Source organism: Emydura macquarii, unplaced genomic scaffold (assembly GCF_026122565.2).
Source record: "Emydura macquarii macquarii isolate MOO-44397 ecotype Brisbane River unplaced genomic scaffold, CSIRO-AGI_Emac_v2 contig_3128, whole genome shotgun sequence".
Lineage (NCBI taxonomy): Eukaryota > Metazoa > Chordata > Testudines > Chelidae > Emydura > Emydura macquarii.
The window spans coordinates 2,991,656-3,017,531 of NW_027133265.1; the positions used below are offsets into that span (position 1 = coordinate 2,991,656).

The 25,876-nt window shown below is 41.6% G+C and overlaps 1 protein-coding gene across 2 annotated transcripts in view; it reads left to right on the forward strand.

Moving 5' to 3' along the window:
* GABRA4 (gamma-aminobutyric acid type A receptor subunit alpha4) overlaps positions 1-25,294 on the forward strand; it is a 60,525-nt gene extending 35,231 nt beyond the window's left edge. For both annotated transcript variants that reach the window (XM_067531280.1, XM_067531279.1), the window contains exon 9: positions 24,761-25,294. In XM_067531280.1, the coding sequence (XP_067387381.1) occupies positions 24,761-25,294 (534 nt within the window). The remainder of the gene's footprint in view (positions 1-24,760) is intronic.
* Positions 25,295-25,876: the final 582 nt, after the last annotated feature.

Genomic DNA, 25,876 nt, shown 5'->3' on the forward strand with positions numbered 1-25,876 from the left:
ACCTGTCAGGGATTGTCTAGGTATGCTTGTTTGCCTTGGTGCGGGTGGATGGACTAAATGACCTCTTGAGGTCCCTACCAATCCTACATTTATATGATTCACCTTCCCCCCCCCCCCAACCTACACTCTCTATTGCCTTCCTTTTCCCCTCTCCCTTTCTTCTCTTTCTTCCCCTGCTGCCAATCCACTTCCATTTTTCTTCACGTTTCTTTGTTCTCCCACCACCCTCCTTACATAGTTATTCCACACTAGTGCCTCATGTGGATACTCTGAATAAGCATGTTCACATGGAGAATTATTGTGGAATTCCTATCGAGCTTTTAATTAATACATTAGCTTAGTTTACAATAAATTCCCTATGTAGGCAAGACCTGAGTTTTTAGTTCAGAAGGAATGCAGGCCAGTACCCAGCGTTTATATCATACATCTAAAAATAACTTGTAAGTGTAATTTGTCTTTTACTATTATTTTGTCTCATCCCAATTAAATGATTCACTTTGATTTCCTATCTCAATCCTGTTTGCTTTCTCGGATGTTGACACTTGTGGTAAAAATACTGGCATTAGCAATGCAATTGGGCAAAACTTGTGAAATTCATGAGACATTTTTTCAAACTTGTCTTGCATGATTTGGTCCCTCTGAAATTTAGATTGTTGGCAGAATTTTGACAGACTAGCAATTGTCCACACAGGAGAATGTGAACATTCAAAAAGGCAGCTAGCACTTGTGAATTTTGAAAAAGCTGCCCATAAACCTTGAGTGCTAAATCCTCTCCTTGTGCACAGCCAGAATATCTGTGTTGTGCGATAGGGATCTCCTACTCCCCTCCCTGACTGAGACTCCCCCTCCTATCACCTACTCTGGGGTGGCATTAAGATGACTGTCCTGGTTTTCTCACCATTGAGATTCCCCACACTTACAGCAGCACCTGAAAACAACACCACCAACAAAAGGATGATAACAGATTGTCTGCAAAAAAACAAACAAAAGTGCTATATATTAAAAGTAGGACTAAATTCTGCACTTCTCTGAGCTGTTGACCCTGCATGAGTATTTCTTATTTATATGAATGATCCCAATAACTTAAATGGAGTTATTCACATAAATACAGGTTTGCAGTGGGCTCTGTACGAGGGAGGGAGGGAAGTTGAACTATGAAGATGGGCCCTTTGTGATGGGGAGATGGGATTGTACAGCCCAACAAACATAAGAATTAAGCAAATTAATAGTATCATTTGATAAAATTATTTTATAATTAGCAATTGCTTTTAGAGTATGTGTATATCAACCATTTGATCTGTTTTCATGAGATCAACAATAAATTTAAAATGTGATTTTCATGTTAAATCAATGTGTATGTTACTCAGACCAATATAGTAGCTTTTTAAAGAGCTTTAGATTTTCAATCAAAAGCCCATTCTCCAAATGTCTGATAGGTTTCCAATGAAAACATGTTTTACTGGAAAGAAATGCATTTTGGTTCATTTGGAGGCGTTTATTTGCATTATGCATAACTAATGCAGCTCTATACCAGAGTTAGCATAGCTTTACTTTGACAGAGATATTGGCTGTATGATGTGGCAAGTTCTTCTCTTGTGTAATTACATTTACTTCACTGCAGTTACATCATGGATGAGACTGATCCACTATATTTTAAATTAAATTACGTTTGAATTTAAATTAATTGAATTACAAACATAAATTATTAATTTAATTCATTATAAATTATTATTACTTTAATTATAAATTGTTATGTATTATATTATATTATATGATTTATATATATACACATATAATTATATATGGTACAATTAATATATACAAATATATTATAAATTAAACATGATAAATATTAATTAATTATACATTATTATTAATTTAAATTAAATTTAAATTTAAAAAAAAATCAAACCAATAAGATTTTTCGGAGCATAGTTAGACAATCTGATGCATGTTAACTCAGATCACTATGTTGCAATACTCTCAATATTCATGCAGTCTAACACAGCTTTCTGACACCAGAGAATATATTTCCATAGGTGGACCCCTGCACCTGTGATCCGATTTTGATGTCTTTACTTAGGCAAATCTCATTCATCCCTCCTAACAGCCAAGGTCTCTCAAAAACTCTTGGAGACATTCCATTGACCTCCCTGGGTTTTGGATCAGGCCTTTGAACCTTTACTATGATGCACTGGTGTTGTTGCAAGCATTGCACCATAGTCAACTTAAATTAAAGAGCTTAATGATACCCGGGATACATCAAATGGGATGTTTTAATGAAAGGGAGCATTCTTGAATTATTCATACTTAAGTGCAAATATTTCTTCTCTTTTTGTTGTTTCTTATTCTTAAAATTGGTTTTAATTCTGCTATTTGGCCATACTGTAAATATCTAAGTATTTATTTCACTAAGAGACAGTCAGTTTCTGTTTCCCATCATCAGTCAAGGTAGGCTAATTTAAATGTGATAACTTTATTGTATTATATGTACCAAGGCTATGCTGCAGTGGCCGTATCAGCTTCTGTAAGAAATGTAATCTGTATGTCACAAACAAAAACTACCTGGGTTTGTGGTGATTTTCTTGTTGTCTCCAGTTTGTTCCCATAAAATAACAGTCAATATTTTGTGAAAGTGTCCTTATCTATAAGAGTCAGTTTTGCCTAATATTGTTCTGTAACTGGTAGAAGGTGTTGGTAACACAGCAAAAGAATAATCAGTTCACATGAGTAGGAAAATCATGTCATATTAGTAGGTCAAATTCTAGTCTCTGTTGTGCAGCTCCTGTTGAAATCAATGAGGATTGGGGGGATAATTTAGAAAGGTAGAATTTGGCCTGTGACTATTTTTATATTAGAAACTGCTTTGTTACTACAATGAATTAACATACAGTAGCTGGTCAAGATGAGTTAATCTTTATAGAAAAACATGGTGACCAGGCCTTTGAGGAAAGATTATTTTTCCTTTCCCTCTCTTATGATTTCCATCTCAGCGAGTAGCAATTGCTTCTGAAGGTCAAGAATGGGAAAAAAGGGCACTGCCTTATTGCTTTTAAGGGCTCTGTTCAAAGTGTATTCTGATTTAGTCATTGCTTATGTTGTCTTTCCTGTGTAATTTCTGAACAAAGAGACATGTACTGCCTCCACATTGTCCTGCACAAAGTTCAGTTCCCTTCTGTCGCTCTTATCAGCCCCACATCCTCTCCACGCCTATCAGCCCCTCTGGCCACCGTGCCTTCTGATTGGGTACTGTGGCAGGCAGCCGACTTCCCCCTAGCGGGTCTCACGCTCTGGTTTCTTGTAGTGGGCCAGGGCATCTCTAGTCACCCCATCTTCCCCAAGGAGGGGGTAGGGACCCAGGCCCACCCACTCCTCCAGGTCCCAGCCCAGGGGCCCTATGAGAAGCAGCTAGGTGCTGCTGGCACCGTGTTCCCAACTATACTTCTCTTCCCCTGGGCTAATTTTCCCCCTCCTTCTGGCTTCTTGAGCCTGGTACCTTCCTCCAGCCTGTTCCTCCACAGAATCTCTGCACTCTGGTTTGTTCCTCCTTGCAACTCCACACTCCTACTCCTGCTAGCTCATGCACTGTCTGTTTGGGGGCAGAGGGCTTTTATGGAGCACCTGGCTGGTCCCTAATTGGCTCAGCTGCTCCTAATTGCCCCCTAACAAGACTCAGCTAATCTGCAGGGAACAGAGCTCTGAGCATTCTGAGGCTTACGTATCTGCCGTAAATCACTTTCCTACAGCTTTCTGTCCTCGCTATATCACAGTACTTAGTGCTACTGTGCTTAATGTTACCCTCTCCCCACCACATCAGCTTCCTTTTATGGTTGTTGTCCAGCAGGCAGGAAACCTGACACCTATATTTGTTCAGCTAACATTCCTCTGCCCTGGGCTTATGGATAGAGGAATTTTTGTTTGTCCAGTTTGTAAGGAGAGAGAGTTATGGCAATCCAGAATCTCACTTCTCCTAGGCAGCGTCTGCCTGCATAATTCCTGAGAAAAGTGCAGCAGATCTTAAAGCTACCTTTCTCTGACCCAAACCAATAGGTGAGGATGCTGGAACAACTTTTTTTAGTGGGAGAGCCATTGAATCAAACTATACACCCTGTATATAATGGAAAGCACTTCAAGCATCCCTTGTACTCCTAGTTTCAGCAACTATGAGGACAAATAGCACCTATCACTTCCTGCCTTTCCTCAAGTGTAACTCGGGAGGGGGGACGGACATCCAGTTAACACCTTCTTGCACCAGCAAGAGTGAATCTGGCCCTATGTGTCTTGAACTTTGTTTAGGAAAAGCAGAAATACTGTTGTATGTGAGTTAGGGTTGCCAATTTTGATTTCACGTATTCCTAGAGTTTTCATCACCTGACACAATCTTTAATTAAAGATTAATCTTTAATTCCTGGAGATTTCAGGGCAATCTTGGAGGGTTAGCAACCGGAGAGCTGGAGGAAGCTGAAGGATTTCTGGTTTATCAGACTCATGATTCTATTTGTATGTTTCTGTGCTAGTTCATGTCGTTTAATCCCAGAAATTCCATTTTCAAGTCATACTGACTTTCTGTGTCTAAAGAAGAATTTCATCCCCATTCAGGGTCATTTCAAAAAGTTCTTTTCTAAAATACAAACCTCTTCAGCACTACTAGCAAGATCTTTAACCTTCTCAGTGTATCTCTTGGATCTGTAGTTCAAAAAGGAGGTCAGTTTAAAACAAACCCTTTTTTACTGTTCTGGGCACTTATAATTAAATCAAATATTTATAAAACTTAGTTACAAGGTGATGTAATTCAGACCCCTTCATTTATCCTTATTAACCCAGCTAAAATATTGTTGTCTCATTGGGTTTCTTTTTAAAAAATCTTATAGTTTTGAATCATTTCATATCAAACCTAGCACATACCAGATATTCTCTCATTATTGCTGTTTAAGGGTAGAGTGTGATCACATTGAGCCACTAGGAGTTTTGCCACTGGCTTTAATGGGGCTTGACTTTCACCCTGTGACTTCAGATACAGCACTGAGCAAGGGGAGATGCATAAGGGGTAGACCACAATTTCTCCTGTTTCCTCTTTGCTCCAGTAGCAGCAGTACATTATTAGCTCCCCTGTCCCCACCTCATCCATTCTAGCCAGTGAGTAGAGAGGTTCTGAAGAAGGAGTAAAGGGGCAAGTTGCTCTACTTGCTCCTACATGACTAGATCCCAGGTTCAGGTAGCCCATGTATGGGTATTTGCTCACTGACCCAGTTGCGTGGACATGCAGTCAGTCACAATCTGGCCCTAGCTGTTTAGTTACCCAAGTGTTTAATTTAATTTAATCTAAGACTTAAATAGCATGAGAAAATGGAACAATGATTCAATTTTAAAATGTAATAGTAGTTTTTCACTTCTATCTCCATTCCCAAAACAAAACCCAAACAAAATTAGTGGTGTTTAGAGCTCAAATTCTTCCAGGAACCAAATGAGAGATAAGGGCCTTTAGAAATGTCAGGTGGTCATGACAGGCAAAAGGAGGGACACGACCAAATAAAGCAAAGAAGGAAGCTTGCACTGCTATGTGAATAATTTCGTTGACATGTCAACAATTTTCTGTCGCTTTTGTTTCGTTAGCATCTCTGCTGTCAGTAATTTAGAGTAATAATGTAATAGCAGTTCTGTGTGGGATGAAAGTAGATGTGGGTCTTGAGTGACTGGCATATCTCATACTAAACGCTATTTGAAAGGTATGGTAGTGATGACTAGCTGATTAACTCTATAGTGATTCAATGTGCATGCTGAGCATTTGGATACTTAAGGATAAAGTCCAGCTTCTATTTAAATATCACTGTTAGCCAACTAAGACCCTGATCCTGAAAAGCCCTATGGATGTCTTTAACTTTACACACTGTGAGTAGTCCTTTCAGTAGAGTTAAGCATGTGTCTAAGTCTTTACAGGATGAAGCCTACCTGCAGGGCAAAGATTGCAAGTAGTTTAAATGGGCTTCTTATGATTTCACATTAGCAATATCATTCTGAATGGTATGAATCAAAGAGTTCTATTAACTGGATGGTTCCTCCCCAGAAACCTTGGACTGGTGGTACTTCTGATATGCTTGGGACATGGAGTACATTTTCATAGGCAGCAGCAGAACAGTGAAAGTTCTTTTCTTTTGGAAGGTGAGCAGAGTTATGCTTGGGAGAGGGAGACAGAAATCAAGTACTGGATTTAGACGGTCAGATTCTGATCCCACATAACTCAGGTGTGAATCCAGAATAAATCCACTGAGATACAGAATCTAGGTCTGGCCATGAAGTTACCATGAAGATAATCAGGTTTTAATGATGGCAATGTGACAAAATTGTTTGACTTTAAAGTTGTTACCACAGGATTACTTGTATTTGAAAGAAGAAAGATATTCTTTTTGTATGCTCCCACACCTGGAGTTCTGCCACAGCAGCTGACTTGCAAATAAATAGGATGTCCTTCTGGAGTGCTTCCCACCTGCAAAGTCTGCTAGAAAGCATAGTAGTTGGATAATTCTTGTAACTTTCTAACACTATAAAGAACTGCCAGAAATGCAAGTACTGCACTGTGAGGCTGTTCTCTATCATTATTCATTTTAAGCTCCAAAGGCCTGAGTCAAATTCCATTGATTTAAATGGGTTTTGTATCATGCTCTTACTTTGGAAATTAAAGCATAAATAGATAATGTTGTTCTCGTAGGCCTTTGTTCAGGAAAGCAATTATGCACATGGTCAATAAATTAAAGCACGTGCTTGTGTGGACTACTAACAAGGGGTGGATTCAGGCACCCGCTAAAGTGCATTCCTCAATCAGATGAGTGTTGAACAGATACACTGAAAAGTAAATACTCTTAAATTTCACCATTGCAATAAAGAGTTAGGGATTGTGTTGTTCTTATTTTAATATTGGTTTCAAGAACTTAGTTAGGATTTGGATCATTTATCAGAGCTATTTGTCTTCTAGTTTTTAATGAAAGTAAATGTTGAAAATAATCAAATATTGTAATGTCTTGGAACATTTTAAAAACACAAAATGAGACTAAGCCCATGACTGAAAGGAGTAGGATTTTCAGGTAGTTCTGAATAAATACTATGCTTTCTAAAGAACAAACAAGGAAAAGGCTTCATTTTTTAAAGTTATAATTTCAATAGTCATCATTTATATGGATGTCCATTTATCCTCAAAGATAAAGATTTATCTAATAGACCTGTGAGTTAAATTTGAATTGTTACTTGTACAGTGGCTTCTATTTTTTTTTTCTTGGTTTGAAAATTGTTCTGGAAAAAGTGAGCAGTGAGGTTTATGGTATAGATGAGCCTGGGCACCACTGAATTCTAGGGTGAAATTTCTATGTTGATTGTGACATTTTAACTGATTTCATTTATATTCTGAGGGAATGGGAGATGGGGGGAAATAAAGCTGTGAGAAGCTTGGAAAAATCCTTCAGGCAGATTGGTATGTTTTCAAATAAAGTTTCACCAAGCCACTGTAACAAATTTAAGGAGAGCTTAAGGTCACTGGAGAATTGAAAAATGGAGAAAACACTTTTAAAAGTCCTTCTAGTTTCTTATCAACTCTTTCCTCTCTTCCTTTGAATATACTGTAAGAAACAATCCTGCAATGGAGGATAGACCAATAAACTAAATGGATCTTTTCCATATTCAGTTCTGTTTCCTAATTCTCATATTCTGGCCTTATCTAAATTACATGATTTTTTGTTTTTAAAAAATCTTGAGCTTAAATATTGCACAGCTGGAGGGGGTTATTTGACACAGCTGAATATTTGACATTACAGAGAGGATTACAAAGAGTAGCTTTCAAATAACTATTATTTCTGTCTACATTATAATTCTAAATTCTATTGATTTCCAAATTATGAAATCGGTTTTGTGCACTGTGGTATTCTCTCTTTGTAATGGAATTCATTGTCCTTTGTGCCAAATGTACATTTTACTAGGACATTTTCCAATACTAGAGTAGGCAAAACAAAATCTATAATGCATTTCTTCAGTAAATATTGATCTCCTGGCTCTGGAACATCAACATAAGAGAAATTTCTATTCCAAGTTTATATATTTAGTAATGGCATGACACCATGGTGAATGAGTTGGTATCAGGGCCAAAAAGAATTTTTGATTTTCTTATAGTACATAATCAATATTAAAAATCTGGGGAATGGCATATTCTAAATTTATGGTACAGTATCTCTGACCCAAATGGAGACCGTACTGCAGTAGAATATAGTGTCATAAAGGGACTGCTAAAGCTCTGAAAGAATATGCCTCTGTAGCAATAAAACTTCCTTGTAGTACACAGTTGCTACAAAAGCAGCCCTGGGACCTTCCATGAGGCTGCTCTGAATATGTCTAGGGTAGGATGAGGCTGACAAAGTACTGCTAAAGTGTTGTCTCACCACTGAAGTGTCTCCAGGATCACTGAAGCGCTGCTGTAGCTTACTCAGTTCAAAAGAGTGTTGAAGCTGATCTGCAAATATGTGACCCTAAACGCACCACGTTCCTGCTTATCAGCAGTTGGTGATAGTCTTGTTCCCTAATGGCTAGAGACCTACAAAGAGGATTTATGCACTACTACTACTGATAGATCTTTAGCTGAACTAATAGTAGATTTACTTATTTTGGATTCAGATCCCAATAGGGCATGTTCCTCATATAAACTGTGAAAGCAATTTTAAATTAAAGAGAATGATTTAAAACTATGTAGAAAGCTAGTGTACTGCAAGAGGACTCTCACAACATTTCATTGAGAGCTAGAAAGGGGTTTGGCAAGGAACTTTACATTATGCTGCACCAGCACATGACTTTCTTACAGCTTGCACAGTCCTCAGTATTTTGCATCATAGACATATTTAGTGCAGTTTGCATAATTTGATGCACTATAAATGCTTTTATCATTGTTTCAGCATTCCCATACTAACACTGCACTTCCTATGACTTGTCTAAGGCACCTATCTTGCAATATTTTAAAAGTATGTACTTGCTTGTTTTATAGATTAGTTGACCGAGTCTCATCACAGGGAATGTAAAATGGGTATGCTATTTGTTTTCTTTGTTTTATAACAACATGACTAAGTCTGTCATTTCGGTAGTGTATATTAATATGTTGATGATCCATTTGGTGTAAATCTGAACTCAGCTACTATGACTGTTTCAGTTCATGCTAAATTGGCAATCTGATTTCACTGAAGTGCAAAATTGGCTTGCTTGCCAAAAGCTGGTAAGACACAGGGAAAAATAATCTAATACCTGATTTTTTTTTTTGGCTCAAATCAAGGATTATGTAGGCTCAGAGGAAGTTTCAAAATTTGCACTTTAGATGAACAGCTGCTATAGTGTGCAAACCTTGTTAAATATTGAAGAGTTTAGATTGACTCTCATTTGAGTATCTTTCTAGTGTGATAGTAAACAGCAATAACAAGCAGTTTTAGCCTTACTTTATGGACACAGTGAATGATCTGTGAATTGGTTTTATGAAAGCTCTGTTTTGGTGGTGGTGATGTATTTTCTAGTATAAGGTGAGCAACACAACCTTGCTGTAGAAACCTGCCATAAGATTTAACGATAAATCTATCTAAACTATATTGAACTATGCTAACAGTATATTTCATTGTATTATCTATGGTCAATTGCATGTGCTTCCACTTGGAAAGAGAGGGGCACAGTATTAATTACAATATTTATGCATGTCTGCAAGGAAATTTGTCTAGTTATCCTACCTTCATGCCAAGTCAAATGGATTGAATTTCTGCACTAAATTTTTCTTAATGGTTGTGTTTGAAAATTCTTGAGATTTAGAAAAGCCAGAGTGAAGTCATTTTTGTCCATTGCAATCAGTCCCCTTGGGAAAAAAATCTATAAAATAATATTCAGAATGCTTTGACTATTTAATATTAAGAGAAGTTTACATTTGTTTGAATAAAATAGGGATTTCAAAAGCCAGTTGTACTCTGCAGTTTGTATTACTGCTTGAAATATAAGTTTCCATCTTCACTAAAGAAATATCATTTAGCCAAAATATTGGCTGACTGCCAAAAGGTTAACACAGATAAGGAAAATAAACCTATTTTGAATGGAATAGATTATTAGAGGATCTTATTTCAAGAACAGTCCGCTTTCATTCATCTATTTAGTACCAAATTCAATGGATGCTAATATTCAGAGACACTCCTTTCATAGTCACATTATTATTCCAGGAAGAAACAAATGAGAATACAACTTTGAGAAGATGTGCTAGAAATAGCCAATCATTTTGATAACAATTTTCTTCTGCACCAGCATCTCATTTGAGATGCCTCATCTTGTCATAGCCCAAACATATTTTGCTCTGGGAAATGAAATCATAAATATATCATTCCATGGGTGTCTCTTTTTTTTTATTCAGATAATGTCCCAGCACAGTCTTTTTGATTATTTATTATTGGTGTAACTCCAGCATTCGGTGCTAGCTGCTTTACAGGCAGTTAAGAAGATTGTTGCTCTGAACAGTTCATAATATAAAAGGGCCTTATCCTGCTCCCCTTCTTATCAATGGCAAAATGTCCATTGGCTTCATTGATGAAGGATAGGCCCCTAAATAAATTGGTTCTAGTTTAACAAATAAACTTGTCTCTTTCAGATTATGTAAATCATTTAGAGAAACAGGCAGAGGCAGTATCTGTGTGACCTGTGTTATCATAATGTGTGGCCTGTTGTCCCTCTTATGGCCAATCTACTAAAGGACAATCTACTATTGTTGCCTGCTAACAGAGTTACTCATTTAACTCAAGTGGTAGAGGTTTGTACTGCAGTGCATGAAGGGACTCATTACAAAGTCATTAATTTCACATGCTTATCTGCTTTTAAGGGGAAAAGTGCATAATTCACATTAGCATAGTGTTTGCCATCTTCCCCTATAGGGGCTGCTTCATTAGGGGATAACAGCATCCTGCTGTTACTAGAATTACTCTGTTAGTCCAGATGGTAGAGATCTGCCCTGTGATGCTGAAGGCGCTGGGTTAGAACCCTACTGATGACAGGGAGGAAATTGTTACATCTTCCACATCAGCTCAAAATATTTGTCCAACCTTCACAAAAAAGATTTGCAGTCTTGTGGTATGGTGAACCAAGAGGCTGTTGTCACTCTCCTCTGATATGATTTACACCAGTCATCCACATTTTTGTCACCTTTAGACTAGATTACAGCAATGTACTTTACTGTGGGGTGTCCTTGAAGTTCACCCGGAAGGAAGCGCCAACTGATGCAGAATCTAGGTGCCTGCCTCCTAAGTGGAGGCTGCTGCTAAGAATGCATAATGCCTGTGCTCAAATATGTATTACATTCCACGATGTTAGTGATAACCCTTGTAGGACCTGAGCAGTCTGAAACTTGAGAGCTGTCTGAAAGTCCACATCTTTCACTGTAGCCCCTCAGAGCAGTTACAATCAAATGGGAGGCTGCTGGTTCCTGGGATTTGATCACACTAGAGCCAGCAGCAGAGCTTTCTCAATTGAAGATACCCTGGAATCAGAGCAAAATACAAAAATGGAGATTATCAAAACTGTCTAAGAGATTTGAACAAGCTATTCCCATTGCAATTAATGTGAATTGGGCATGCAGATCCTTTGGGATTTGGAAACTTTCACTGAAAATATTCTTACTGGATAAGATTCACAGCTCAGGTTCTGCTGGCAGAGCCAAGATGGCAGATTTCTGGCAGCAGAAAGTCCTCTTAGAATGTGATGCAGCACAGCAACCCCTACCCAGTTGGAGGGTATCAGACTGGCAAGTACCCCCAAAGAGTGAGTGGGTCTGGTTAGAGCAGGGATGGGGTGCCTGTTTCATTAGCAATAAGTGGGGTGGCTGGCAGGTAGCACTGTAGGAAAGTGATCTTTATTAAGTGTGCTATGAGACCAGTGTTACATGCTCTGACTCTATTGTCTGAGTTGTAGCATCCTGGATGTAGCCTGCATTCCTGAATGCCTGCTGGCACACCACACTAGGTTCTTTCTGAAACCTGACTTTATTCCTTTGTTCAGTTCCACTCACCCTACTCATTGTGTCACGGAGCCAGGAGTGGCAGGGTCAGTCTCCTAGCAACACGCTGGCACAGCTGATCCTGGCAGGGGCTGCCTGATGAACGGCACTTCCTTATTGGTGGAGGGGCAGAGCTAAGCTACTATTTGACCCATCAGCATCCAGAGCTTTCTGGCTGATCAATATGTTCCATGTCTTCTGCTGTGCTTGGTCCTGCTTCCATTCCTGCCCTTCATCTGACCTTGATACCCCTGGCTCTGAACCTCAGCTCTGCTTCCTAACTACATCTCTGGCTCACTCATTGGCTCTGGCTTTCAGCTTCTGATCCCTGGTTCTCACCCTTGCTTTGCTCTCAACTATGCACTTAGCCCTGATTCTTGACTCTGGCTCAGCTCAGCTCCACACTAACCTCCAAGCCAGGCCACCCCCTTGGCTCTGACCACTAAGCCTGACCATCCACATCCTGGTCAGGATCCTGACAGTTTGCACAGCCCAAGAGAGAGAGACCAATGATCAGGCTCGGCTGCGAGGTTGACCTCCATTACCCTGAGGGAGTTAATGGATACATTGCCAAGGCTGAAGACTCAGATCATGGCTCTGCAGGTGCAGGTCTCGCTGCCCAGGTTCTTTGGGAACCAAAGAGTCAGCCACTGGCCCAGTATGACAATGACTGAGAAATGTTGTGGCTTCCTGAGTCAATGCTGGCTCCCGTTTATGCTACAATCATTTCCCACTGATGAGACTTGAGTGGACCTAATTATCAGACTGTTATCTTGTCTTGCCACTGTATCACAGTTATGATTGCCCTGTTGACCCAAAGCCCAGGGCTGGCCATCCCTTCAGTCATATTTACTACCTCTCAGAACCAGAACTCTAGATGCTCTGGGAATACCTCAATAAGAATTTAGAGGAGGAGTTTGTTCATCCTTCTACCTCTCCAGTGGGGGCCCCAAATCTATTGAGGTGCCAAAAAAAAATGGCTCCTTGTGCCCTGTGTTGATTACCAAGCTCTGATTAGAGAGATAGTTTGGAATCAATACCCTTTCCTCTCATTAATGAACTTTTTGAAAGACTTGGCTTGGCCAGAGTTTTTTTCTAAACTGGGCTTTTGTGGAGGCTACTGCCTGGCTTGTATCAGGGAATGCAAGAAATGGAAGATGGCATTCCTCCCTTGTTTTAGACATTTTGAGTATTTAGTTATGCCGTTTGGGCTATGTAATGCTCTGGCTATGTTTCTGCACTTCATGAATGACATTTTCCAGGACATGCTGGACTGATTTCTTATTTATTTAGATGGTATTCTTGTCTTCTCCAAAAAACAGAAGCTACATGAGCAACATGTTCACCTTGACTTTGATATACTTGACCAGAATTGCCTTTATACAAAACCGGAGAAAGGCAAATCTGACAAGGACTCTATCGAGTTTCTCAGTTATATTATTTCCACCCTGAGGGCCTAACAGTGGACCCACATAAAATGTCTGCCATCACTAGGCGGAGTACTCCAAAAGATGTGAAGTGGGGGGGTTCAGTGATTTCTTGGATTTGACAATTTTTATCAGCGCTTTGTTAAAGGATTCTCCCAACCAGTAGCACTGATAACTACATTCTTTCAAAAATGGGTTTGTTTTGTCTGATCCGTGAAAGCACATCTGACTTTGATCAGCTAAATAAAATGTTCACTTCAGCTACCATTCTTGTGCATCCAGACCCTGCCAGACCTTTTACCGTGGAAGCAGATGTCTCAAACTACACAGTTAGGGGTGTACTTTTGCAAAAAGCAGACCCTCGTAACCAATTCCATCCTTGTGCTTACTATTTATGTAAACTAACTCCTGCTGAAAAAAAAATGGCATATGAGACAAAGAGCTGTTTGCAGCTAAAACAACATTAGAAGAATGGAGACTTCTGCTGTGGTGGCTCAATTCCCGGTCCAGGTCCTCACCAATCGCAAGAACTTAGAATATCTTTGAACCGCCGGTAATCTTAATCAACAGCAGATCTGTTGGTCACTTTTCTTTGCCAGATTTGAGTACATCGTTACCCGCAAACCTGAGTTCATTCGAGCTTGCTGAATCAGTAGCATTCCAATGCCAGCTGCCTGAATCCCTGAAAGTCCACCCATTTTTGTACTTTTTCCTCCTGAAGCCCTACACAATACATCCCTTCCTTAGCCACTTCGCTCCACCACCCCCTCCTGTGGAGGTTCAGGAAGAATGTGAGGACAGAAAAATCATGGATTCCAAGTGAATCCAAGGTTGACTTTACCATGTGGTGGCCTGGAAGAATGATTTTAGGAACCAGAGGTTCTACACATTTTTCCTACAAATTTTTCACCAGAAAAACCCAGGAAAGCTAGGGTCTAAGGCACCCTCATCCTCGGGGGCGAGGGGAGGGTTAAACATGAGAGAGCCAGCTGCAGCAGTGTCGGCTGACCCTAGCAGGGGCTGTGTGATTTGTATGCACTTCCTGATTGGTGGAGAGGCAGAGCTAAGCAACTACTTGACCCTTTGGCTGATCAATGCATTCCATGCCTGCAACTGCACTTGGTCCTGCTTCCTGTGCCTGCTTCTGCTCCTGCCCTTCTCCATCCTTGAGGCCCAAGGCTCTGACCTCTGGTGCTATTTCCTGACCACATCTCCGGCTCACCTATTGGCTCTGACTTCTGGCATCTAGTGCCTGGCTCTAGAACCCTTGGTTCTGCTCTTGACCATGTCCGCAGGTGTTCTGTCATCCTGATTCTTGACTCCAGCTTGGTTCAGCTCCGCTCTAACCTCCAGGCCTGACCACCCTCGTGACTCCAATTAAGTCCAACCATCCGTGTCCCAATCATGATCCTGACACCTGGTAATCATTTAGAGTATCTTCTGGGTAGATTTTTCTGGAGAGTTTTGTATGGAGTCTCAGTGTGAGGTTAAAGCTGCCCTCTTGAAATAGAGGTTGGCTGAATTGTTCCCTATCTTCCCCCTGGGGTGAATCCTTAGTTGGATAATCACTGCACCTCCTCAAAGCATCTAATCCTCAGATGCCTCAAAGTCATCTAATTTTTGTTATAGTTTCCCCCCCCACTAGTTCTTATGTCTCTAAAATACAAGGCTTCATCTGTTACCCATTATCAGTAAGCTTGTGTAATGTTGTGCTTTCAAATACTTTGCTGCTGTGCTCTAAACAAAAATGATAAAAATGTTTCCTTGTGCTGTTAGTGTTGTCATTGTGATATTGTCCACTCCCCTTTACCAAGGGCATACACCACAACTTCGAGACTTGCAAAGTTTTGGGAAACGTTTTATGTAGAAGTGGAATGCTATATTAGGTCTATATCGCAGTTGGTATTGTAGTTCCTGATCTAATTGGACTGCACCTTTAATCTTTAATTCCTAAACCTTTAATTCCTCTAATTGGAATTGGACTGCACCTTTAATCAGTTCCATTGTTGCCTTTCTTGGTGCTGTTAGAACTGCCTTTGAAAGAATATCAAACTGATACAGGGTTGGCTGAAATCAGTGCCTTTCTGGATGCAGTTTAATACAGCTCCCCTGTGCTTACATGATAGTCATTTCAAGTATATTTTAAGGATAAAGTGTAATTCAAAGGCCAGAATCTAAACTCAGTTACACTGGTGGAAATCCAGTGCTATCTACTTCATTGATAACAGATTTACAGCAGTGTAACTGAGAACAGAATTTGGCCCCAAATCTCCAAATATGCTTTACTAATTTACATGTTTTGGCCATGTTATCGTGCCAGTAGGTGATGTCCAAAATGCACCCGAAACCCCACACTATATTCTGGTTCATTGTGCAATATTATATGGTAACAATATGAAATTAAGTGTACTCTGTATGGTGCCTTTCAGAAATGTAAATTTTAATAATTTTTGCATGAGCAACCGACTCTGTCTACATACATGTATATACTTTATTTTCCTGCAGTATTAAGGGGGGAAAATCCTTTCTATAGTCTAAGTATAAAATTACATGGTTAGCCCATTTTCACCAGCTAAGACAATTTCAAAACAGGGCTCTCTGGTGATTAACGGACTAGGTTGCTCCTGCCCCTTTTTGCTTGTTTAGGGAAGCGGCTCTTCTCCTGCCCCTCCCGCCCACACACAAACACTCCTCCTGCTCATGTTGTGATTCCAAGTGCGATAGGGAAAACTGGGGCTACTCCCCACCATGATCAAAGGCACAGGGAGGGAACAGATAGGAAGTAGGAGGAACCTTGGATGCACTCTCTTATTCATAAGCAGCAGTGGCTGATGGGGCACAAAGGTGGAGGGCAGAATTAAGCTGGACCATGAGAACAGATCACAGAGCAAGTGCGGGGCAAGGGATGAATTGTGACTCTGAATCATAATTCAGTCTTTGCTCTTGGGGCCGTGCAGCTATTTTACAATTTAGCTCATATTGCTTGGAGACTTGCTATTCATAAGGGGCAAAATTCTCTCCATGCACATAAAACTCAAGTAACTGGACTCTCTGCAGGTAGAGAACAGAAGGGATGGGGAGGTGAAATCCAACCTCCCAACCTGGGACCAGAGTGCAACTGTTTCTATTCTCCCCACTCCACAACTCCTATCCTAGCCTATTGGCTGCACCCTCTGTGTGCACAATATGTGGGGCTAATGGATTCATATAAATGCTAACCAAACCCTTCGCCCACTCACATCATAGCCTTCCATGTTAATCAGTGCAGGGCTGCCACAGAGAGCGTCACGTGGAGAAGAATGCAGGCCCCCTTATATAGCAGCTTCAGCCCAGTTCTCTCCCCATACAGGGCTTATATGGTAAAAAGGGCTTTGGGCTGGCCCTTTTCATTGCACGTGGATGTCACCCAAGTAGAGCCATAACATATGTACTAACAGCTCTGTACATAAAAGATTAATACCAACCCTTCTTTAAAGAACTCCAGGGCCATTCTTTCTGCAAAACAGCGTTATTGGTTTGGATAGAGTTCTTTAGTGAATCACATCTATTTAAGCTTTGCAAGCCTCCAGTTGACCCGTGATGCTCGCAGTCTGAGTCAGCATGTTTACAGCAATGTCACAGGAAATGCACATTCAAATTCGTACTGAATGTATAGTTTTATTTTAGTTTTCATTTAGGTATCTTAAAATCTGCTTTGGGTCATAAGCAGCTCTCTCTTGCAGAGGTATGCAAACCGCACATCTGTGCATGTTGCTGTGCATGTTGAATCGTGACTCAGCCTTTCTATTTCAAGTGGAACCATTAGTATTTCTTTCAGGAAGTATCATTTCCCCCCTTTTTTTTACAGTAATTCAGCCCTTCACTTATTCAAGCTGCAGCTCCATAAATAATAAACAAACAAGGCAATTAGCATCCCGCAATGGAAAAGGGAGATATTTAAAACCTAAGAGAGATTCTGAAATAAATATGTTGCAACTGAACTGGCATTTGCTGTAGGTGGCAGATGCAAATAAATTAAGCCCCTGAAAGCATTGCCAACTCTCCTGATTTTGTTGCCAGCAAGAGGATTTTGACCATGGCTGGAAGCTGTTTGGCCATAAGGGGAGAAGCTGCAGCCTTCAAATGATTTTTTGATGTGCCAAGGGGAAAACCCCCTCTGAATGGCTGCTTTCCCCACATCTCTGCCTTCTTTGGAAGAACAGCCCATCACAGGGCTCTTTCCCCTCAGGAACCTAGAGAAGTTTTTGGGTGTGAAGGCGGGGGCGAGGGCCCAGGGAGCAACTGATACCATTTTGCAAGAAGGGTGTGGGGGAGGAAGGAGCAGACCGAGCCCAGCAGCTCAGGGCAGCAAGACTAAACTGGAGTACATAATTTGCAACACATAATGTATTCAGTGAATTTAGTCTTTTTTCTGTTCATTCAAGCAGAACACTGTTTCTTCAAATGCATTCCTTAATGGAGTTTATTTGAGGAATATCTTTAAAAAAACTTTATCCTATAAACTGATATTGCAGGTTTGAGCTGTGTTGTTTGTGTGATTGGTCAGATCAGTCACATGGCACTGTTTCTGTTCCCTGATTGCTTCTGGTGCCAGAACTTGCACGCTGAAGATTAAAATTCAGTTTCTGTGAAAATTTACACCTACAATCTTTTTGAAATTCACATTCCGCCTACATGTTTGCCAGTAAAGCTTGAGTGCTCAGGTGTTAGCAAACATCAGACACAAAAGGGAAGACACAAAGGGGTAACGAGACTTTTAAAAAATTTAATATTAGTGGGTATTTCCCCCTGATTGTTACATAGATTTTTAAGGCTGGAAGGAATCATGAGATCATCTAGTCTGACCTCCTGAATAACACAGATCATAGAATCTCCCCATTACCTCTGTACTAAGCCTCTTAACTTGTGTTTTGGCTGAAGGCCATCAGTCTTGATATGAAGACATTAAAAGATGGAGAATCCACTTTTTCCCCAGATAGTTTGTTCCAATGGTTAATCACCTTCACTGTTAAAAACAAATTGTGCCTTATTTCTAATTTGAATTTGTCTGGCTTTAACTTCCAGCCATTGATTCTTGTTATGTCTTTCTTTGCTAGAATAAACAATCCGTTAATACCTGGTAGTTTCTGTCTGTAAAGGTACTTCTATACTGTAGCTTCTGACTTCTAATACGAGCTATGCTCCATTGTATTTATTTTTTATTTTAAGATTTCTTTTAGATTTGAAAATTGTGTTTCCTTGTCATTCAGAATGTCCTTCTTAGCATCTAGAAATAACAGTGCCTTTTTAGGGGTTGTATGTATTTGTCAGAGCTAGAAATGTAGACTCAGTTTTAGATGGAACAATACCTGCTCTAACTTAGATTGCCTTAAACTTGCTGTTTTATTTAGAGCCACATATGAATGTTCAAACTTGTCCAGCAGCAATAGTAGATCTTCTCAGCATATTGTATTTTTCTTTCATTAATGACTATGGATTATATTAGGAAATTTTTAAAATTCTACTTTATTGCCCTTTCTGACGTTTTGAAAGAATTTGTTGGTTCAATTCTCTTCATACAAATGAGTTATCAGATGAAAGACCAGTTCGTTTATTAGTTCAACTGCAGTGTGAGTCTGGAGAATTATTATTGCTGGCTGACATGCAAAATTGTTTCCCTCATTTCAGGGACATCATCCATGTATCATACCTTCATTCTTCCAATCAATTTAAAGCCATGGTAGCTAATCTATAGACCAAGGGCTAGATTCACAAAGGGATTTACTAACTTTTAGGCACCTAGAAAATCAATGGATTCGAAAGCCTTTCTTAGGCACCTGGGCTCCTTTATACAATGAATGGGGAGAGATACACCTACGAATGGAGTTCACTGAAGCCAGCATGCTGAGCAGGGAGTTACCAAAGAGAGGGGATTTCCCTAAACCTCACCCTCTCTGGGAATTAGGAACTTTCGCCTGGGAGGAAGAGGAGGAGCCACCATCCACCTTGTAGCTTTTAGTCCAGTGGTTAGAGCTCTCACTTGGGATGTGGGAGACTCAGATTCAGTTTTCCTTCTGCTTGATGAGAAGAAAGGATTGAAACAAGCATCTTCCACCTCTCAGGTGTGAATGCCCTAACCCCTGGGCTGTGGGATATTCTGATGTGCGGACTCCCTCAATCTCTCCTATTGAAGCTGTTGCACTTTGGATAAATAATGGAGTGATGGGAGCAGGGGGACTGGATTTCCTACCACTCAGGTGCTGGCTGTACCCAACAGGCTACAGAGTCATTCTTTCTCTCTCTCTGGTCCAGTGGCTCTTTAATTATTTATCCGAAGTGCAACAACTTCACCAGGAGAGACTGAGGGACTCCTACATCAGATTATCCCATAGCTCAGTTGTTAAGGCAACCTCTTGAGAGGTAGGAGTTGCTGATTCAATTACCCCCACAGGCAGAGGGGGAGATTGAACCTCTCTCTCCCACATCCCAGATGAATGGTCTAATCACTGAGCTAAAAGTTATATAGTCGTCACCATCATGGCAACGGGCCCCAATCCAGTAGGTCAGCTCAGTGCTCATCTACAGGATCAGGCCCTGCAGGAGGACACTTATTTTCCCTTGCTTTGAGTATCACGCTAGGGCTTAGACTTCCAGATGCCTAGAGTGAGGCAACAGTGTGCATGCCCAGAGGCAGAAACATTGGTGGTAGGAAACTTTTACAGCAGAAATTTAGACACTGAATGTGTTTAGGTACCAACAGGAAGCAGCTGAAGGGGAATTCTGTGAATGTCGGTGGTGCCTAAATGTTGGACTTAGGCACCACAAATGGCCAAAGTCGCTATGTGAATCTGGCCCCAGACCACCACAAAAAAGCTGCTGATGTGATATTTGCAACAGCTCTCAGTTTTTATGTAATTGCTATTTAAATGCATTACATAGCTAAGATTTGTCCAGTGCCTTGAGGACGTAAAATGTAACACTGAAATGGCAGTCCGTTCAGAAAGTACTGTTACCACTCTGCAAAATATCTCTCCTGATATACTTGTTTGGTTTGGAGAGACGCATACCTGTGTGTGTTTACTCAGACGGGCAGGAGTTACTGAGCATGCTGCCATTGTTGGTGAGTTCTGCTGCAGTTTGTCCTTTCGTGGTGATGATAAATAGCCACAGGACTTTGGAGTTCCGGCCTGTTTGCTCTTAGACTTGTTTATTTCTGCTTCTAAGTCGCAGTTTATGTTAGCTAGATATTATTAGTTGAAGAAAAGGAATGCTAGTGTATTATATATAGTGGGTTTTGATGGTTTTTTTAATTGCAGTATAGAAACGAAATGGCTATTTACTATTACAGAGTAATCAGAGGGATATATGTACTTGTGTTTCACTTGGTGTAATATTTTAATACTAGGACTTTTCAGTATTTCAATATTTATTTTAATTAAAACAAAAAACTGGAATGAACTTTTACTTTTCTTCTGTTTTCAACAAAATAAAAATGTCTAATTTGGTGTAAAGTAGTTAATACATTTCTGCTGCTAAGATAAAATGCATGCTGTGAAAGGGTATATGAAATGGATAAAGATTAGTTTCCACCCACTTGGTCTTTTAATAGCAGTTATTCTAAATCTGCAGTTTTCAGATTGAAATACTGCATGTGGAGCGGAGTCTTTGCCATTGAAAAGTCAGCATTTGCCAGCAATTACCACAAAGTAACATCTAGGAGAAAATAGTATTTCAGTATCCTTGGACCACTATGTGTGAACTTAGAAAATAGGGGCCAGATTCCCTGGTAAACTCCAGCTGCTTTGAGCTGCTCCAGTGATACAAAGCAGCTATAAACCAGGTTTGCCAAAAGATGGATTTAGAGCTGTTTTACATCACCTAAGCTGTAAGATCATACCAGTGAATCTGACCCCACAGTTAAAAATATGAATAGGGGGCTTGGAGGACTAGGGTGCCTAGTGGTTAGTGTACATGACTTCTGGCCCCTTGCCCCTCTGTCAGGGCGGTAGTGATATCTGTTCCTGACCTTTGGCTGGGAATCTCTAGCTTTCCACTGGCATGTGGGCCTCAGCCCTTAAGGGGATGTGGTATGGGGACCTGGGCCCTCGCTCTCTACTGAGTCCCGGCCTAGGGCCCTGTGGGAAGCAACAGCAGCAGGGTCCTCCCTGCAGTAAGTCCAAGTTCACTTCCCTGGGCTACTTCCTACCAGTAGGTCCCTTTATTTTGGGGCTTGGCCCCTAAAGTGCCATCAGTCAGTCAGTCTCTCTCTCTCTCTCTCTCTCTCTCTCTCTCTCTCTCTGTCAAAAAAAAAAGAGTCCAAGGGCAGGGCCCAGCAGACCCTACTGGTTCTCAAAGGGGGTGGTGGTTGGAGAAGCTTTACCCACTGGGTGGTCCTGTCTCAGGCTCAGCCTTCTGTCTAGAGAAGCTTCCTGGAGAAGGATTGCTATCTCCTGCAGCCCGTCCACCATCCCTTACCTGTGCTTCTGAGCTCCCATTTAACCTGCTCCTCCAATTGGAGCAGCTTAGCAGGCCCAGAAGGGCAGGGCTGTCTGGTCCCAGTATTGTTTAATCCCTCAGACCCAGTGTGGGGTGTGTATACCCATCTCACACCCTCCCCCTCATCCACTGAGTTGTGGTGTCACAGGACTGATTTGAGTCTCCACCATGAGAAGAAATTGGCATTTTTGTTTTCCCTGCCTGTCTGGTGAGATACCTGGAAGCCATATGAATGCAGTGAGAGATACCACTGCATGATGCACAGGTTGTGGTCATTCATGGAATTCAGCCCTACATGGTCCCTACTATGGTCCCAACTAGGCGGAAGGGCTGCCCCCAAAGTAATATCACAGGGCATCAACAACCCATTTTCCTGCAGGACCTCTTTCTCAGTGACTCAGCATGCCACATCCCAGGGGAACAACTTTCTACTGAGAAAGAGAATAGGATTCTCTGACTTGAGACAGCACTGCCTCGAGCCTGAGTCTGCTGCATCGGTTTGCACAATAAATGGTTTTGCGAAGTCTGGGTGGAATAGCACTGATTCCTGGCTCAGCTGGGTCTTTCACTGCTTTAAATGTCTCATCACAGTTTTTCATCCAACAGACTTTTTGGGGCACTGAATCCTTTTACAGGTCCATCCGTGGGGCGGGAATGGTAGCAAAAGTGGGGTACTGTCAGAGATTCATCCCCAGAAATCCCAAGAAACAGTGAAGTTGCTTCTTGGTGGAGGGGATGGGGGCAACCTGCTCGGGCTTGGACTTTGTCCACCAGGGATTGTAATTGTTTCCCTCCCACTGTATACCCCAGGTAAGTGACTTTGGCAGCCAGGTGGCACTTGTTAGGGTTGGCCATCAGTACAGTCTCCTTAAGAGCTTGTAGTTTGCAATACTGTGCCTTATATGGTTGACCTACTCTTCACCATATATGACAATATTGTTAATGTAGGCTGCTGTTTATGCCTCATGTGGCCACAGCACCTTATCCATCAGTCACTGAAAGGTGACGGTGGCCCTGTGGAGCCGGAAGGGCATGGTCTTAAATTGATACAACCCAAATTGGGTGGAAAAAGCAGTCTTCTCTTTAGACTTGGCCATCAAGGGTATCTGCCAATGCCCTTTCATTAGACTGAGAGTGGATATATACTTTGCTGCCTCTAGACTACAAAGTTGATCTCACCAGACAAGAAGTCCACACTGAGCGGTGGTGGTGGACCCTTATGCTCTGGCTAGGCCCTGGTGCCTGGTCATTTACCTGCAAGGATAATCCTTCCTCTGGGTCCTCGACATCCTAGCCCCACGAGCTGTTCCCTGATCAGAGTTTGGCAGAGTCTATCAGTCCTTGCACGGTTACTATGTCCACTTGTATGAGGACTAACACTTTCCATGGACTCCCTCTTCGGAGCCTGGCTGTCTGTTGTCCAGGCTGCCCATAATTACCATCAATGAATAGGCAATCTTGTCGAAAATGGCTTTGTTGCCCACAGGCAAAGCAAGCCCCTGTGGTCAAAGGCAGTCCCATCACTACTTCTAATGATGGAGCTCACGTGTGGGGGTAAGATCACTCCATTAGATCCAGATTACTCCTCACAGGGTGAGGTTAGACTTCTGGGTTCCTCTTGAGACCTTTATATCCTCACCCACAGGGATTGGGCATCCCAGCTCCCAGGGAAACCCTTTGTCTGGATTTGGAGGTCAGTAATGCATGGACCCTGGGATCATGCTGGGCCGGCCTTTGTCATTTTTACTTCAGACCCCAGGGACATCAGATAGTTCTCTGCCAGAGCCTCTGTGAGAGTTTCAAGATGTTACCTCATCACCCATTCATGCCCCCCTGGAGAGAATATTTTAATGTATTTTCTGCCACGTGTGATGGGGGTTCAAAGGGCAGAGTGGCCTACTGGTTAGTGCACCCGACTCTCTGTCAGGGCAGTAGTGATATTTGTTCCTGACCGTAAGCCAGGAATCTTCAGCTTTCCACCCGCATCTAGGCCTTGGCCCTTAAGGGGTGTGATAGTGGGACCTGGGCTCCCTCTTTCCATCAGGCTCCAGCACAGGGCCCTGTGAGAAGCAACAGCAGCAGAGTCCTCCCTGCAGTAAATCCAAGTTCAATTCCTTGGGCTGCTTTCTGCCAATCAGTCTCTTCAGTTTGGGGCATGGCCCCTAATTGGCTGAACAGTCAGTCTCTCAACCAAAAAAAAAAAAAAAAATTCCATAGGAGCAGGGCCTGCTGGTTCTCAGCGGGGGTGGTGGTTGGAGAAGGCACTGCATGTGGGCCTTACTCGCCTTGTGGTGCCCTCTCAGGCTCAACTTTCTGGAGAAGGATTCCTGTCTCCTGCAGCATGTTCATCACCCCTTGCCTGGGCTTCTGAGCTCCCATTTAACCTGCTCCTCCAGTCAGAGTATGCTGGGCAAGCTTGGAGGGGATGAAGCTACCTGGGCCAAGTATTGTCTTTTAACCCCTTTGGGCCCACTGTGTGGTTTGTATACCCCATCACAGCCCCAAAAGAGAAAAAAACAAGACAAGGATCCATAGACTAATGGTATCAAGTTTCAGTTGATGTCACTTGATGTTTCAGATCTGGCCATATCAATATTATAGCCACACATAACAGCACTAGGAGGCTTCTTGTTCACAGTTGTGTTTTCTTTTTTTTGAGTTAAGTCCATGTTCATGAGCATATGGTATCTTTGAACTTCAGGATCAAGCTAACTTTGATATGCATGAGTATTGTCACGCTAGCACTTGTTTATGAAGACTCCATCTCTTCTGTTCAAGTGTCTATTTTAAAAATGACTAATTATTGCTTGTAACTTTGCAGACTACAGATGCCAATTCAAATGTGAGGAAAAGAACGAACGCCATGATACAGTCAGAAGCCGAGGGTGGGAACCGGACTGACCCAGCAAACAGTTCCATCCAACCTTCTATGGTAACTCAGGGGTCTTCTGACATTACGCCCCAGTCTCTTTCAGGATCAAGCCCAAACCCATTCAGTCGCCTCAATGTATCAGAAACATTGTCTTCTGCAAGAGCTACTCCTCCAGCTCCTCCTTCCACCCCGATTTTAACTGGATGCATGCCACAGCATGCTACATCTGGATCCCCATCCATTCATCATTTACTTGGATCTAGACTGGAGCAGATTCAGACAACAGCTAATACTATGGGAGCATCTGTAAAGCAGTCTGCTATCTCCCCACCTCCTGCACCCCCTGCCTCCAGCTCTGGCACTAGTAAGATAGACAAATATGCACGCATTCTATTTCCTGTCACATTTGGAGCATTTAACATGGTCTACTGGGTAGTGTATCTATCCAAGGACACCATGGAAAAATCAGAAAGTCTAATGTAGTTTTGCTGCTATGTAGTAGTTTCCTTAATTATTATAATACATTTGACACAGGGTTCCTTCTTTTAAAACTATTTTAAAAAGAAAGACCATTTAATTCTTTTTTTACAAGGCTCTGTGCTAGGTTTCCACTGTAAAGAATAAGTTTACTCATCACTGAGTAAAGGATAAGAAAATTGGCTTTCCTTCCCCAAATGGCAGGGAACCGTCACTCTGTTCAAACAAAATATCCTGGGTATACAGAACTTGCCAACCGGGGGTAAGGGGAACAGTGTTGGGAAATGAATAGAATGCAGTGATACACATTTATGCCGTGAAACATGCACTGACTTTTAGGAGTGTCACAATAATTATTAAGAATCCCTGAGGCTCCCAGCTCCACTGCCTAGATGCAGCAATGCATTTTCCACTATGACTTTCAGTGACTGTTTTGTGGATTTTTTTAAATGCTGCCAGAAAGGGACACTTCCCTTCTAGATTAAAGTTAATGAAAGAAATAATGAGTGGTGGCAGAAGAAAATAGGAGTCCTACTGGGGGGTGGGGAGGAAGGGATGCTGTAGAAAATAGTTAGGCACAGGAGTTGG